Below are 14394 nucleotides of genomic sequence, written 5' to 3' on the forward strand. Positions count from 1 at the left end.
CGCACCGCGGAGAAGCCGGAGTCTCGAGAAGAATTGCCGTGGAAAAAATCCAAGTTTTTTGACAAAAAAGACATTTGTAAATCCAACCACCAGACCACGCGCGCAGTGTCGCCGAGGAACACCGCGAAAAAATGCGGAAAGTCGCCTCACACCAGTGCGTGCATGCACTCGAGAAACTTCAGTCGCTTGACATCCACAACTTGAAAAAACGTGAAGCAGGATTCAGGAAGAGTCCCCTGCTCCACCGTTTTTTTATATTTTCTCAAGAGAGAGAGAAAAAACAGAACCTCTTGTCAGCCCCATAATCCAACACGGAAAAATCCGTAGACACAAAAATGTATACGTAATCGTAATACATATTTACATATACTGGTATGTGTATTTATCGGAATATTTACTGTATATGTGTATGTATAGCTGTACGTGTACGTATATATGTGTATGCACTCATGCGTATTTGAGTGCAGATAAAGTGTCTACATGCAAGTGTGTGCTTGGGCATTCGAAAACCGGGGGAGGCAGAACACAAGTGTGCTCCCAGGTGTCTCTACATCGAAAGACGCTCAATTTTCCCATTTCTCTCTTAAAATGGCCTTCATCGAAGTGTCAAATCTCTCTCTGGGCGTCTCCCAGAAGGTGAAAATGCGGAGTCTCCTCCGGCGCGGTGCATCCTCTTGATTTCTCTTCGCTGACCGTTTATCCTGTCTCGGGTTTGCCGAGGCAAAACTCGTGCCGCCTTGTGCCTCTCCCTCTTTTTCCTGTTGAAAAACTTCCTGTCTTCTTGGCGCGAGCGAAACTGTTTTCTTCTACCTCCTCAATCTGCTTGTTGAGGCTCTTGCTGACCTTTCCTCTGGGCTCTGCTTTTTTTCCTTCTTCGTCGATGCCTCCCGCACTCTGCCCACAGCTGTCTCCTAGTCTTCGTTTTCTCCTTTGTTTTCTTTCTGTGGATCCTTCTCTCCTTTCTCGACTGTTTCCTTGGTACGCAGACTCCTTAAAACTCGCATCGATCGGTCGAAAAGCAAGACCATTCCATGGTTTTAACGCGCGTTTTCGCTTCCTCTCTCTCGCCACGCTTCCTCTCGTCCTCATGCCAGCTTCATCGTCGCCGCTCTTCGCGCCGTCTTTCGGACTCTTGCTTGGCTCGCGGGGTCTTCCCCTTTCTCGCTCCGCTTTCCTCCTTCTCTCCTTCCTCCTTCCGCTCGTTCGCGTCTCTCTCTCCGCTCACTGCCAATTCCACGCCCGACCGGCTCCGCCGTCACCGCCGCGGTTCCGTCCTCGCTCCTCGCCCTCCTGTCCCTTTTCGTCCTCGCGATCGCCTTCTTCTCCCTTTCCCTGCGCTGCTTCAGCTTCGGCTCTCTCCTATCACATCCCTCTGCCGTTACGACGTGGCCGGACTTCTCTTCTCCCCTCCAGTCTCGGGTTCTCGCTGGCTTCGAGTATTGGCGGTCCCCGACAGCACCGGCCTGCCGGCGAAGCGCCTTTCTGTCCTGCACGCGCCGCCGCTCGAGTCCCGCTTTGTGCGCTTTCTCCTTGCCGCGTCTCCGAAAAAGACGCGCGAGTCTCCTGCTCGGCAAACCCCCCCGCTGTCCGGTTTCCGCTCGTGTGCGGCTCCACGACACGTGCCTCGTCGTGGACAGTCTCCCACCCTTTGCGTCTTCCAATTCGTCCAGAGAGATCCGCCGTGCGCCCAGAGGGAGGCGCTCATCTCGCCTCTCTTTCCTCGTCCTTCTTCGCCCTCGCACCTGCGCGTGCACGCGCTTTTCGCGAGAGCCGACGAGGAAAAGAAAACACAGATGCGCCGCTTGCGTCCTTCTCTCCGACAAAGTCGTGCGACCAGACATCCCTCGGAGGCCTGAAGCGAGCGGCGAAGACGACGACGAAACTCGACAGACTCGGCGCGTCTCAAAAGGAAGAGCGGGGAAAGCGTGGACTTGGAGAACGAACTCGACAATCTGGAACTTTCACGCGTCAAACAGAGGGTCCGCTCGCGGATCTCTCGTTTCTTTTGCGGTTCTGCTCTGTCTGCCCTTCTTCAGCAGATTCGTCCTCCCTGAGGTCTCATCGGTCCGCCCCACCTGTCTCTTCTCTGCCTGGCGCAGCTTCTTCGTTTCGACTGGAGTCTTCACACACAGCCTCCCAGGCGCCTCTCGCCGCTTGGCGCTGCCTGTACACCGTGTGAGCTTCCCCGCTGTTTCCTTCCCCCACCGTCTTCTTCCTTTTCCCCTTTCGTTTCTCTCTCGCGCTGTCTCCTTCTATCCTCCCTCACTGTGTCTGGTGCTTCCCGCCGGACAGCTTCGACTTCCGTGAGCCTTGCGAAACCGTGGGAAGTGGATCTCGCGACAAGTGTGAATCCTTTCACTCTTCTTGACTTCTCGACGCGGTGTATCGACAACCTCTCGACCGTCTGCGGCGGGTCCTCTTGTATCGGGATTTGCTGCGCAGCTCGACGCGCCCGCAAATGGTGCATCTGTCTCGTGTTGCGAACGACCTGTGTTCAGCGATATGCAAAAAGTCTTGAATACGTAGGAACAAATCAATATGTCCACATATATATGTCAATCAAGTCTGAATACAGAGGTATAGCTGACGTGTCAAGAGTAGATATACAGATATATATAGTTATTTCTATATATATATATATATATATATAAATAGGTGCATGTGCATGCGTGTATTTATGCATGTAGATGTCTGAGGCACGGCTCTGAGGTCTTCGAGGTTTGTGGAGAAGATGGCTCTCTATCGTGGTGCTGCTGCCTTTTTTTCATTTGTGCAGACTCGAGAAGGAAGCACGGCGACGTCAGAAGGGGGAAAGCGGGCGAGTGTTTTTCCTTTTTCAGGAGATTGACGATGAGGTGTCGCACCGACTAGCCGCACGTCTTCTCTTTTCTGACAGACGAAGAAACAGGCGCACAAACCGCGAGGCCAGCAAAGCCTGGGAATCCTCTCGGCTTCACCATCCTCTCCCTGCGTCTCCCCTTCCTCATCCTGCTTCTTTGTCTCTGCCTGCGAATGCTCTTCCGTCTTCTTCAGCTTCTTCTTCCTCTTCTTCAGATTTTTCTTCCGCATCTCTCTCGTCATGTTCTTCCCCGTGTTCCGAGGACGCTTGGCGCAAATGTTTGCAGGGTGGGTCGCACGGGCGCCTGCAGGCTCCGGGCGAGGATTGCACTTCTTCCCCGTTTTCTCTCTCTAGCGACAGATGCGCGCGTGGCAGCTCCAGCCCTGTAGGCGGTCCGATCGCACTGAACTCAGAGCCGAACGGTGAAACTGTGCAAGATGGACAGGCAGAAGAAGAAGCGGAAGGAGGCGAGAAAGAAAGAGAAGAAGGCGAAGAGGAAAGCGTGGACGAGCAGCCATTTGTTCTTTTCTTGAATTCTCCTGGTGGATCTCTCAATGCTGGCCTTGCCTTGTTTGACGTCATCTCGGTGAGTTGTTTTGGGAAGCAGGCGGGGGAGATCGTGGAAGATTCAGGGAAATTTTCACAAACCGCCGGGGGAGCGTGGAGAGAACATGACGAAGCTTTCGATGGAGGGCGTGTGTGGTTCTTTCGAGAGAACACAGGAGGGAAAACGCAGAAAGGCGGTGCAGAGACAAACCGAATGGCTCGACCAGAAAACGGAAAGTGGAAAGACATGGATAGGAGGAAAGAGGTGTATCTGCGACACGCGGTGGAGAGACAGCTGGTCAAGAAAGTCGAAAGGGCGTTTCCTCTGTCAGGGGGAGAATAGGCGGCGGTGGGGGGATTCGACGGTGGCAGACACAACAGAAAATCAAAAGGGCCAACGTTACCCGCGTGCCCAGAGTCCTGTTCTTCGCGTTTCTCTTCTCTTTTCTCTCTCCCCTCGCTTCTCCTTCTCTCTTCCCTCTCTTCTCCTTCTCTCTCCCCTCTCTTCTCCTTCTCTCTTCCCTCTCTTCTCCTTCTCTCTCCCCTCTCTTCTCCTTCTCTCTTCCCTCCCTTCTCCTTCTCTCTTCCTTCTCTTCTCTTTCTCTGTTTCCTTCTCATCTCTTTCTCTGTTTCCCTCTCTTTCCTCTCTCTTTTTCGCTTCCCGCTCTCCATCGTTTGCTTCTCTCTGGGCTCGGTTCTCCTTTTCCGTAGCGGCTCGAGTCTCCAGTGTACACGGTGAATATGGGGCTGGCGGCGTCGGTCGCATCTCTGATTCTCGGCGCGGGGACGCCGGGGCACCGCTTTGCCGTGGAGAGCAGTTCGGCGCTGCTGCACCAGCCTGCGGGCTCGCTAGCTGGGCTTCCCAGCGACCTCGAAACCGAGAAAAGCGAAGTCAAGAAAATCAGTCAACGCGTCGTCCGCCTGTACAGGTGAGGGAGAGACCGCGAGAGGCCGTCCATGCACCCAGGCGCGCGGCAAACATAGCAAGGCATCTAAACAGAGACACCGGTTCAGACACAGAATGAGCGAACGAAGAGCAGAGACACACACATAGAGAACGAGGAAGAGGGAAGGGGCGAAAGGGGGAAAGGCGAAATAGGGAGAGAGGAAGAGAGAGACGAGAGCACGCACAACGCGTCTCGCGATTGAACGCATCCGTAGCACAAGGTTAGCGGGGGAACCAGAGCACGGCCGAGTGTGGTTGCGCCTTTCTTTGCGTCCTCAATCAAGACCTGAGTGGCGCTGCTCACGATACGAAAGGACACGCTTCTCCGTCGCCTTCGCCTGTTTGAACAGAGACGTTGCGGCGACACACAGTCGTCCTTCACGTAGTTGTTTTTGTCGCCGCTCTGGTTTCTCCGTCGTCTCTGAGACGACCCCGGGCCCGTGCCTCGTCCGTGTCGGAGTGTGGTGTCCCTCTCGGCTCGCTCCTCGCGGCGGCTGCGTGGACACAATGGGAGGAGCTGGAGGCGTCAACAGTGGGGGTTTCGCCATTTCCCCCTCCGTTTCCAAAGCCTGGAACTCTGCATCCAGCAACCCTCCGTTCCTCAGGTTGCCACTGCCTCGATGCAAAACGCCTCGGCCGACGACTGCGTTTGCGCGTTTCCGTTCCAGTCAGGTGACAGGCCGCCCTGAGGCATCGCTTCGGCTAGACATCGAGAAAGAGAAACTCTTGACAGCTGAAGAAGCTCGCGTGTATGGCCTCGTCGACGCAGTTCTGCCACTCTTTGACGGAGCCGAAAAACTGCTTTAACGGGCTGTCGAAACGGCCCGCTCACGTGGTTTCCACCGCCCACAATCTGCTGGTAGAAACTGCTCACTGTACGTACACCGGATGCGAAAGCCGATGGCTCGACGGTCGGCACGAAATTCTTCCGGTCACCGCCAGGCCGAGACGTGGCCAGAGGCAAATCTACGGAGCCGGTTTGCTTTTTCTGCCGAAGACCTCAATCGCGGAGGAGCTGCGCTTCGTGATGACGAGGACAACGAGGTGAAAACTCATCGTCACTCCTGATAGTGACGGCGCTTTTCTGAAATGCGTCTCGAGGCGGTTCCGCCGTCAGACTCCAGGCGCGACGGGAAAGACATGGGACGTCTTTCGAGGCACAGAGAAGCCGATGAAAAGATCGCCTAGGCCCTGACAAGCAACGAGATGTCTACTCGCATGTCTGCTCGGAAAATGTCGAAGAGTCGCCTGTTTGAGTTCGTTTTCGGGGGACGCTCGCTGTTGGGATTTCGGGTCTCTACAAACATAAGACGCGCCCTGATGTGCGGCGCCGACTGTTTTACTCATTTGCACCTTCAGCGGTGTTGATCGAAACTGTAAATTCAGTCTTTCGATAAAAGGGAGCGGTGCGGACACCACGCCCTCGACCGCAGCTGCGCGCGGTTGGCAGCATGCGTAGAAACATCGATTGACATTTATGTATATTTATCTACGGAGAGTTGTAAACTTATAAAAGTACATGGGTACAAATTTGAAGGGCTGTGTGTGCCTTATGCGGGTGGGCTTTCGGGATACATTTGCAGCAAATAAACACAGTGGCACTCGAGATAATTTCCACCTTTTTACAGGGGTTAAGTTCCATTCTAGTCAGGTGTACGTACAGGCGGCTTCGAGGGTACTTCAGCCTTGTGACCGCATGGCGGCAACAGACTTTTTCGCGGGCTTCCGTTTTTCTTATCAAAGATATAGCTTTTCGTTCCCTTTTGCTTGCGCCCCCACCGACATGACGCAGCTGCGTTGTCGCCATCGAGTGAAGACTCCACGTTGATGAATGCGGAACGGCTTTCTGGTTCATTTAGAAAAGACGTTTTGTCGAACATTCGTCTGCTTTCTAGGCAACGCCCCTTTGTGCTTCCCGTTCAACATGCAGTCGCCTCTCCTCCAGCTGTACTGCCTCCTCTCAGCAGGACGCTTCAACTCCCCTGAAGCTGTGACACAATTGCTCGTATGCATATGATACTTATATATATATATATATGTAGATTTATATGTAGAAAGAAAAACGTATATATATACTTATATATAGGAAGGCATCTGTGAATATGTAGATATGTGTATGCACCTCAGAAGATGGGGAAGAGCGGAAGGCGTGAGGGAGACAGAACCGAGAACCGAACTCATGTATTTTCATATTTGAGGACGAGAACGGTAGCTCACACTGAGGCAAGTCCCTCCGCCTCTCTTTTTCTCGCTTTCGCTCCTCCTGTCTCTGTATCTGTCGCTGGAATGTGCTCTTTGTTGAGGCCATGCCAACCGTCTTGCTTCTCTGCCGCTCTTCATTTCGCTACTGAAGGCGAGACGGCAGTGTGCATGCATAAGGAAGGGACCCTCGCGTGCATGTCCTTCGACTCTACTGGCCAGCCGCCGGAGGATGCACGTTTCGCGGGAACCGCCGAAAAAGCAAAAACGGAAAATCCACACCTCAGAGCCGTCCAGGCCCGCACCCATGGACGGATGGAGTGCCGGAGAAAAAAAACGACGCCTCTGAGAACGAGACAACGTGGTTTTACCTAAAAACCATACATGCGAAAAAACTCGACGCGAGTGAAGCATCTCCGGCGAAGAAGAGGCCAAGACACCTGAGAGCGAAGACCCAACTCGCGACATTTGGAGGTGAGCGACTTGTTTCTACCATCTTAGCCCTATCTTTAGCGTTTCCCAATTAAATAAATATATATAACGAGGTATGCAGATATATACATATATGCACATGCTTATACATCAAATGATATACCGAGACTGACGACAGGAGCCGAAACGCAAGAAACTAGTGTGATGCATTCCGTTGCTGCACGTCCCGGGAGGCGACGAGGAAGGCGAAGATGGTCATAAAGATCTCTTTCCCTTGAAACTTCCCTTCTCGTCGTTCGTGTGACGTCAAAATATCCGAGCAGCACTGTAATATATAGGGAATATAACGGGGCATTAGACCGAGCCTCAGGTACCCGATATCCGATAATCTTGCCCCTGTATATACTGTATATACAGAGGTGCACGCTGATGTATCCACGCACGTATTTTTGAACCTGGGTTCAGACGCATTGGGATGTCCGAGGTCGGACCTTCACACCTCTTTACACCTCATGGGCTTCTGAATATTCCCTTCGGGGAAAACAGGTACCGAGTCACGCTTCTTCAATGTCATCTTCGGTTGCGTTCGCGATTTGTTCTACGCCCCCGTTTTCTGAACTTCCGCGCTGAAAATGAGTTGAATGTGGCCTCGGTCCTGAGAAACCAGGCGAGCCTGGCTCCGCTGTGGAGTGTTCGACTGCAGAATGTGCGTATCCTGAAGCAGGCAGCCCAGCCGTCCACTCGCCAACTCTGCTTTCCCTGTCTGTCTGTTGGCCGGGTGTATGTACACCACTCAGCAGGCCTCTGCCCGACAGGAGAGACGCCGGCAGAGGCAGGTAGCCTCCCCAAGCTTCCAGCAGTGCCTCAGTGGGGTCGGGGTCCTCTTCCTCGTCCTCACCGTCCATGCTTAACGTTTGACATTGTGCGTGCGGCTGCTCTGTTCCAAAAGACCGCTGAAATCCGCTAGAGCCTCCCCTTTTGTCCCAGCTGCCACTGCGCCTGAGCCTCTCCAAAATCGGCGCTTCTATGCCACAGAGGAAGTCCAAACAACCCCGACTGAACAAGTCTTGACCGTCTCCATCGTCTCCTTCCACTTCCCGCGTCCTTCTACTGACCTCGTTCTCTGGTTGCTGCGGGTATCTAGACAGCCACAGACACCTGCCAGATGCTTGCTCCGGGTGTACAGACACCGCGCCGCCTGCTCGCCCGACGCCTCGCCGTGGTCCACTCTGCGTCGCGCTCCATGCAGACCCCTTGTCTCTTCGCTGCATCGCTCTCGCCCGATTTGTAACGTACGGCAGGACTTCCGTGAAAAAACGCGAAGCTGACAACCCCAGAACGCCATTCATGCCGCGCCACAACCCGCCCATATACCTAGGGCTCCGTCCACCCTCTTTGGTCCCCTCGAATCCGACAGACCCCCTTCCTGCCGCCATGTGCGACACAACGGGCTGCCTAGCGACTGGGAGAATGTCGCTACCTCCACACCGACGCTTCGGGAAAGCCCCAGTCGGCGAGGGAAGGTGAGGGACAAGGACAGAGCTAGGCATGCTCGAGGGGCGACGGCACTCGGGTGTATGTACACCTTGTGTGCATGGTGTATCCCGCTGGAAGGGCGCCGCAGAGGGCAGCGGAGCGAACGGCAGATTGAGACTTCCCGGACGAAACGAGACGGCGTGTCCACTGTCTCCCAAACAGGTGCCTCGCAGATGTCGCTCAGCGTTGCCTGCCGCGATATTCACAGGGTTGGAAACTCTGTCGGCACAGATCCCCGGGATCGCTGCGCCCTCGTCATTCCCCTCCGATAGGCGTGCAGGCGCGTCACCTACGGGAAACCGGACGAGGAGGTCCCCGAGTCCGCGTTGCACTCCTGCGGTGTATGTACACCAGACATGAAGTCGGGTGGCCATTTGTCGCCGGAGACTGAGAGCGCGACTTTTTTTGAAGGAGAAAAAATTCAGCCGGGACCTCGCCACCCCCCCGAGCTCCGGCCAGCTTCCCGGACTGCACGGATGCGTGTTGCTGTCGAGGACGGCTCGGCTGGAGACGACGGCGAAGAACCAGGCGCGGAGCCGGGACATGTGCGGGGTCCCTGGGTCGCCTTCGCCGCTTCGAGCAGCGCCGTACCCCGAATATAAGCCGACCTTCCCAAAGAGTGCATCCGCGTCGGCAAGGTGTGCAGACAAAGCGGCGACGTCAAAGACGTCTGAGAAGAAGAAGAGAAAGTTCTCCTGGAGAAGAAGCACAAAGTGGTCAAAGTCGCAGGGCGTCTCCTCCAGCAGCTTCTCCGGCGAGAAATAAAGTTCCGGCCGCGTGGTCTTCCGAAACAACAAGCTCCAGGGGGCCTGTGCCACGACAGCCGAGGAAGCAGCCCGCGACGACGAAGCCACGGAACTAAGGGAAGCGCCAGAACGCAGAGACGAGGCAGGCGACGGGGAGGGGGAACCAGATGGAGGGAATGGAGACGGAGATATCAGAGGATTCTCGCCAGGCGGCTGGCAGGAAGAAGTGAGCGGCGATCTCGCGTGAAGCGGGAGCAGCCAGAGGAACGAAGAACAGAGTCCTGAAGAGAGAGGACACAAACGAAGCCAGAACGAGAAATACGCGCGGTGCTGTCACAGACTGGATGTGGGAAGAGACAGAAACTAACCGAGTGGAATGACCGGCATGAGAGTCTGTGTCTCCCGTCGCGGGACTCGTCCCGCCGTCTCCGGGGACTCCCCATGCGCTTCTTCGTCGCCCGCCCGTTATGCATTTCCCTCTCGCCTTACCGTCAAAGAGAGCATACGAATGGCGACTGTCTCCTCCGTCTGTCCACTTCGCTTCTTCGCGCTTCACTGCCGCCTCTTCCCGCTGCAGCAAAAGCAAACACGCGCAGCGCTCTCTCTCCGGGGCGCCCTCCGGCGGCTCCTGCCCTGATGTCTGTACACCGCAGGCGTGGGCGTTCGGCGGGGACGGAACCGGGGCACACGTTTCCAGAGCGAGAGGGAGTTGCGAGGTCCCGGCGTTCCAGTTTTGTTCGCGCTTCGAGAAAGCAGCCAACGAAGGAGATGCAGAGGCCGGGGGCGCAGGAGCGGCGCCGATGAACGCGGAAGGCGAGGAGACAGGCCCGGGCGAAGGCCACCGCGCAGAAGAAAGCAGTGGAGGCGAACGAGGCGAGGACGAACAAGGGGAGACAGGAGACGCACGAGGAGCTGCGTGCGAGGCAGCGAGAGACAGCGACGAGTTGAGAGGAGACGTCGAAGAACACCGCACAGGTTGAGCAGAAGCCAGAGGTCCGACGTCTCCGTCGAGCTCCGACAGAGAGTCCATTGCGTCGAAAATGTCATCGAGGTCCGCGAGATCGAGATCAGGCGGAGCGTCAAGAACCACCCCAGGAGGCAGCCGCGCTACCTCGGGCGATGTCGCCGTGCTGCCACTTGGAAGGCTTCCGAGGAGTCTTTGTTCTTCAAGTCGCGTTCGTTCCTCTCTTCTCGGGCCAGTGACCAGTGCGCCGCCGCCGCGCGGCGAAACGCGACACACACACGACCAGTCCGATGTGAAGCCAGGCGCGGAAGGAGCTTCTGCGGACCTCGCCGGGAGCGCCCCGCAGGCCGCTTTCGTCGACGTGGCCGATCCTGGGGAGGGCGGTTTGGAGACTTCCGCAGCAGGAAGAAACGTGGCAGAGCATGAAGGCGAGGATCGAGAAGCGAAAGACGAAAACAACGTGGAACCAGCAAAAGACGAGGACGGGAAGGTCGGAGAGTCGCGGACGGCTTGGGCTTTGTCCGGTCTTGCGACTGCTTGACTTTCGCTGGGCAGACCGCGATGAAGCTGTTCCGGGCGAAGCAGGCGCTTGTTGTACAGGATTTTCCCGAGAGCGTGGAACAGCCCCCATCGTTCGTCTTTTCCTCCTTCCAGTGAGGCTCTCTTCTCAACCGTGTCGTGCCCCACAGCACGCTCCGGAGCTGTCTCCTCTGTCCCCGTGGCTTCTGTCTCTGCCGGCTTGGCACGCCGGCTCGCGCCCACTGGGGCGCTCGGCTGCTGGTCTCTTCGGCGTCTCTCCCGCGGCGGATTCTCCACTGGCAGCGCTCTGGAAGACGCGCGCTCGTCGGCCTCCTCCACACCTTTCCGGGGCGCATATTCGTTTTCCCGAGGCACGGCCCTGAACGAAGGATGCGGGCGAGGAGACACAGACGTCAACGCGCCTGCGGCTGCAAACTGGAGAGACGTGAGTGCGTGGCGAACATCTCCGTTGCTGAGATGTAGAATCGAGAGAAGATCAAGAGAAGGCGGGAGGGATGCGAGAAGACCTGCGACCTTGCTCGCTGGCAGAGCCGCACAATGCGGAGAGGCGTGGGCTGAGAGAATCCCCTCGCAAATCAGCACGCGCAGAAGAAACTGCCGAAGCTGCAGACGCACCGCACCACAAGAGCGAGGGAAGACGGTGAGACGATCCAACGGGAGTGGCGACAAACCCAGGGAAGATCAGGCGCACGCAAAAGAAAACACCCAAGAGACATGTCGGAGGCATCTCTTCATGACAGTTCAAAGGCTCTTCGTTCGAGGATTGAGAAAGGGCGTCTTTCCTTTTCGGGGTTGTCGACGGGACACCCCTGTCCGACGGCGGTTTTAGTCTCGACGAGGCCTCCTCTCCACTCCGAGCAGACACCGTTTGTCCTCAAAGTGTGTAGCGTTCAAGACAGAAAAACGCGAGATACCGCGTTCACACGAAAAGCGACGCAAGCATAGAACGGAACTGTGCAAGACGGCGAAACGATCCCGCTGATCCGCCACTTCCAGCCGGTGTCCTGCGCGTCCAGAGGACGATTGCATTCGGTTTATTCTCCCGGCAGCGCCCTCCCCGCGTGTCCGTCGCCTGCCTCACTCATTTGCACCTTTTCTAGCGCGTCCTTCTCTCCCGTCCAGGAGCGACAACAAAGTCATTTCCCTCGGCTGAGATTTGCACTCTGCCTCTCCCGGCTCCCATTGTCTTCTCGATCCGTTTCATTCTTTTCCTCTGCGGCTCGCCTTCGCAGCATGTCGCTTCCCTACGCGTGCTCTCACTTCTGGGCACTGCCTCTCTCTCCCCGTCCCCGTCCTCGACACCTCGCCTCTTAAGGCCACGAAACCGGTTTTCGCCCTCAAAGGAAGCCTACCTTGGTGGTAGCCACTGGATTGAGTTTCACGTGGAGAATGCCTGCCTGTCCCAGCGCGTTGCCAGGAAGAATCTTTTGCAGGCCTTGGCTCTCCTCTCGCGAATTTCCGATGCAGATCACAAGGGGCTGGAACCGCGAAGGCGCGCTCCCGTCTGCGCTCGTGCCGCCCCGCGTGTTGTGCCCAGACGCATGCTGAGAGATAAGATTTTCCAGATACGCCGACGCTTTGCGGACGAACGCAGGGGACCTCTGAAAAAGTGTGACAGGGAGGTGACGCAGAAGAGCGACGTGCCGCGGTTGCCCCTGAGCAGCGGCTAGCCTCCCACAGCTGGAGGTGTCGGGGCAGGACGCGCTCGGGTCCGCCGATTTGCACAGGAAAGACTGATTTGCGGAGCATGTGTGGGGCTCGACTCCGCGGCCGGCAGGATCCCTCGAAACCGGTCGAGAGGCAAGTTCACAGGCGGGAACGTCAGAGGGCTTCGGAGCCTTCTGGGTCTCCCGCGGTGAACATGCGGCCTTCCCGGCCCCTCCACCGCCATCCCGAGGTGTACCTAGACCGCTCGAAACTCTCGCGTGATCGCGGATCCCGCCTAGGGAAGGGGGAACCGTCAGAGTGGCGAGTGGCGCTTTCGACTGGGCCTGCGAGAGAAATAGAAGCAGGGAGTCCCCGAGCGAAGAGGTCGGGATATCGTCAGGTATTCCTCCTTGTCGTTCTGGAATGCCCGAAGCGTCCTCTTCCCACTCGACAACGGCCAGGCCCAGAGCGGCGGCAACGGTGGCGACGAGGGAACGCTTGCCAGAGCCAGAGGGGCCTTGAATGACGCAGACTAACGGACACGGAGGCCCTTGAGCAGCGTCGGGTCGCCGCGCCCGTGAACCGCCGTCCCCTCGCTCGCCAGGAGAGAAATCGGGAGAGTCCCTCCCGGCACGCGCGTCGATGCTGTGGAGTGCATGCGCCGCAGACGAAGGGGGAGACGCAGCGGGCGAAGGCAGCGCAAACGGCTTCAGGAAGGAGACGATTTGCTGGACCTTTTGAGGGGGCTGCAGAAGGTCTCCCAACTCCTGGGGTGCGTACTTGTCGGCCCAGCACTGAGCATGACTGCCTAGCCGGCAACGCCCGTCGAAGATTTCTGTCACTGACCTGGCTGTATCCGTCTCTTCCGTGTCTTCTGGCCTTGTGGCAAGCGTGCGTCTTTTCTTCTCCCTGACATCCGCCTGAGTTCGTTTCGAACCCTCCGGCTGCAGCGGGCCCGAGCGTTTGGCACGCACCGAGCGACGCCTTCTCGCCGAACCCTGCTCCGCTTGCTCTGTTCCTTCTCCTCCGCTCTCGTCGGGTCCTTTCTCGTGGAGGCGCAAAGCTGTGCGCACGTCGCCTCTGTCGGGGGACTTGGGCCGCGCGTCGGGGTTCTCGGCTCTTCGGCGCCGCAGAAACGAGAGACTGCGCAGGTGGGAGTTCGTCTGGCCTGTCTCGTTCTCCACCTCTTCGGAGCCTCCACAGCTTCTGTCGCCGCTCGGTGGGACTCGACACTGCGACTGGCCGTGGAGGCGTCGCTCCAGAGTGCGGTTTGGACTGTCTTCGTCGGAGGAAGAGGAAACTGTCAGGTCGAGGAAGACGGCCCCACCCTTGTTGTTGGCTTCTGTCCGGTCTCGAGGCGCCCCTCCTGAAGTGTTGCGTTCCCCATTCCGTCCCGTGCTTCTCGCCTCTGCCTGGGAGTCTTCTCGTGACCGATGAGCGCGTCTGTGTGGGGTCTGCATGCTGGCCGAAACCGCTCCCAGGTAGCCGTTCAGCGCTCCCCTCAACAGGCTGTCGCCCGCCTTCTTGTCGGAGAACCAGGCTGGCCCAGAAGCCAAAGGCGACGAGACGCCTCCTCTGCTCGCTCCATACTCTTCAGCGGGGTCAGCGTTTCTGAGCGTGGTCATTCCCGTCGGCAGCGAACGAATCGCGGCTGCCCTCAGCCGTCGCAGCGAGAGAGCGACCAGGCAGCAGTCTCCCGCGCACCTTCTGGGTGTCTCGGGAGCATGCAGGCCTGCGAATTGGGAATTCACTGCAGGCAAAGTCGCGCGAAACAAGGACTGATGGCAGACTCAAGAAACGGCCGAGATTGGGAGAAGAGAAGTGTGTCAGGCGGAGACGTGCGTGAGAGACAAGCCAGAGAACAGAGGAAAACGAGCAAGTCTCATCGTTAGGTAGGCAGTCAGCAGGACGAATGGGCCTTCACTCAGAGTGTGTTAGCCGCTCTTGTGCCTCGTCCTCTGGGCCGCTGAGGAATGAGGGCTCTTCTGAGCAAGCAGGC

The 14394-nt window shown here is 57.2% G+C and overlaps 2 protein-coding genes across 2 annotated transcripts; one reads left to right on the forward strand and one right to left on the reverse strand.

Annotated features, from left to right (window-relative positions):
• Nucleotides 1-1087: 1087 nt before the first annotated feature.
• NCLIV_021680 (hypothetical protein) lies at nucleotides 1088-5138 on the forward strand (the record flags this gene model as incomplete). The annotated part of the gene is made up of 4 exons (XM_003882363.1): nucleotides 1088-2173; nucleotides 2805-3703; nucleotides 4113-4308; nucleotides 5004-5138. The coding sequence occupies 4 exons, from the start codon at nucleotides 1088-1090 to the stop codon at nucleotides 5136-5138; spliced, it is 2316 nt and encodes a 771-aa protein (XP_003882412.1).
• A 2378-nt stretch (nucleotides 5139-7516) lies between these two features.
• On the reverse strand, nucleotides 7517-14020 carry NCLIV_021700 (conserved hypothetical protein; the record flags this gene model as incomplete). The annotated part of the gene is made up of 3 exons (XM_003882364.1): nucleotides 7517-9525; nucleotides 9734-11351; nucleotides 12101-14020. 3 exons carry the CDS (start codon nucleotides 14018-14020, stop codon nucleotides 7517-7519), a joined length of 5547 nt encoding a protein of 1848 aa, XP_003882413.1.
• Between the last annotated feature and the right edge of the window lie 374 nt (nucleotides 14021-14394).

The sequence above is a fragment of the Neospora caninum genome, chromosome VIIa (assembly GCF_000208865.1).
Source record: "Neospora caninum Liverpool complete genome, chromosome VIIa".
In the NCBI taxonomy this organism is placed as follows: Eukaryota; Apicomplexa; class Conoidasida; order Eucoccidiorida; family Sarcocystidae; genus Neospora; species Neospora caninum.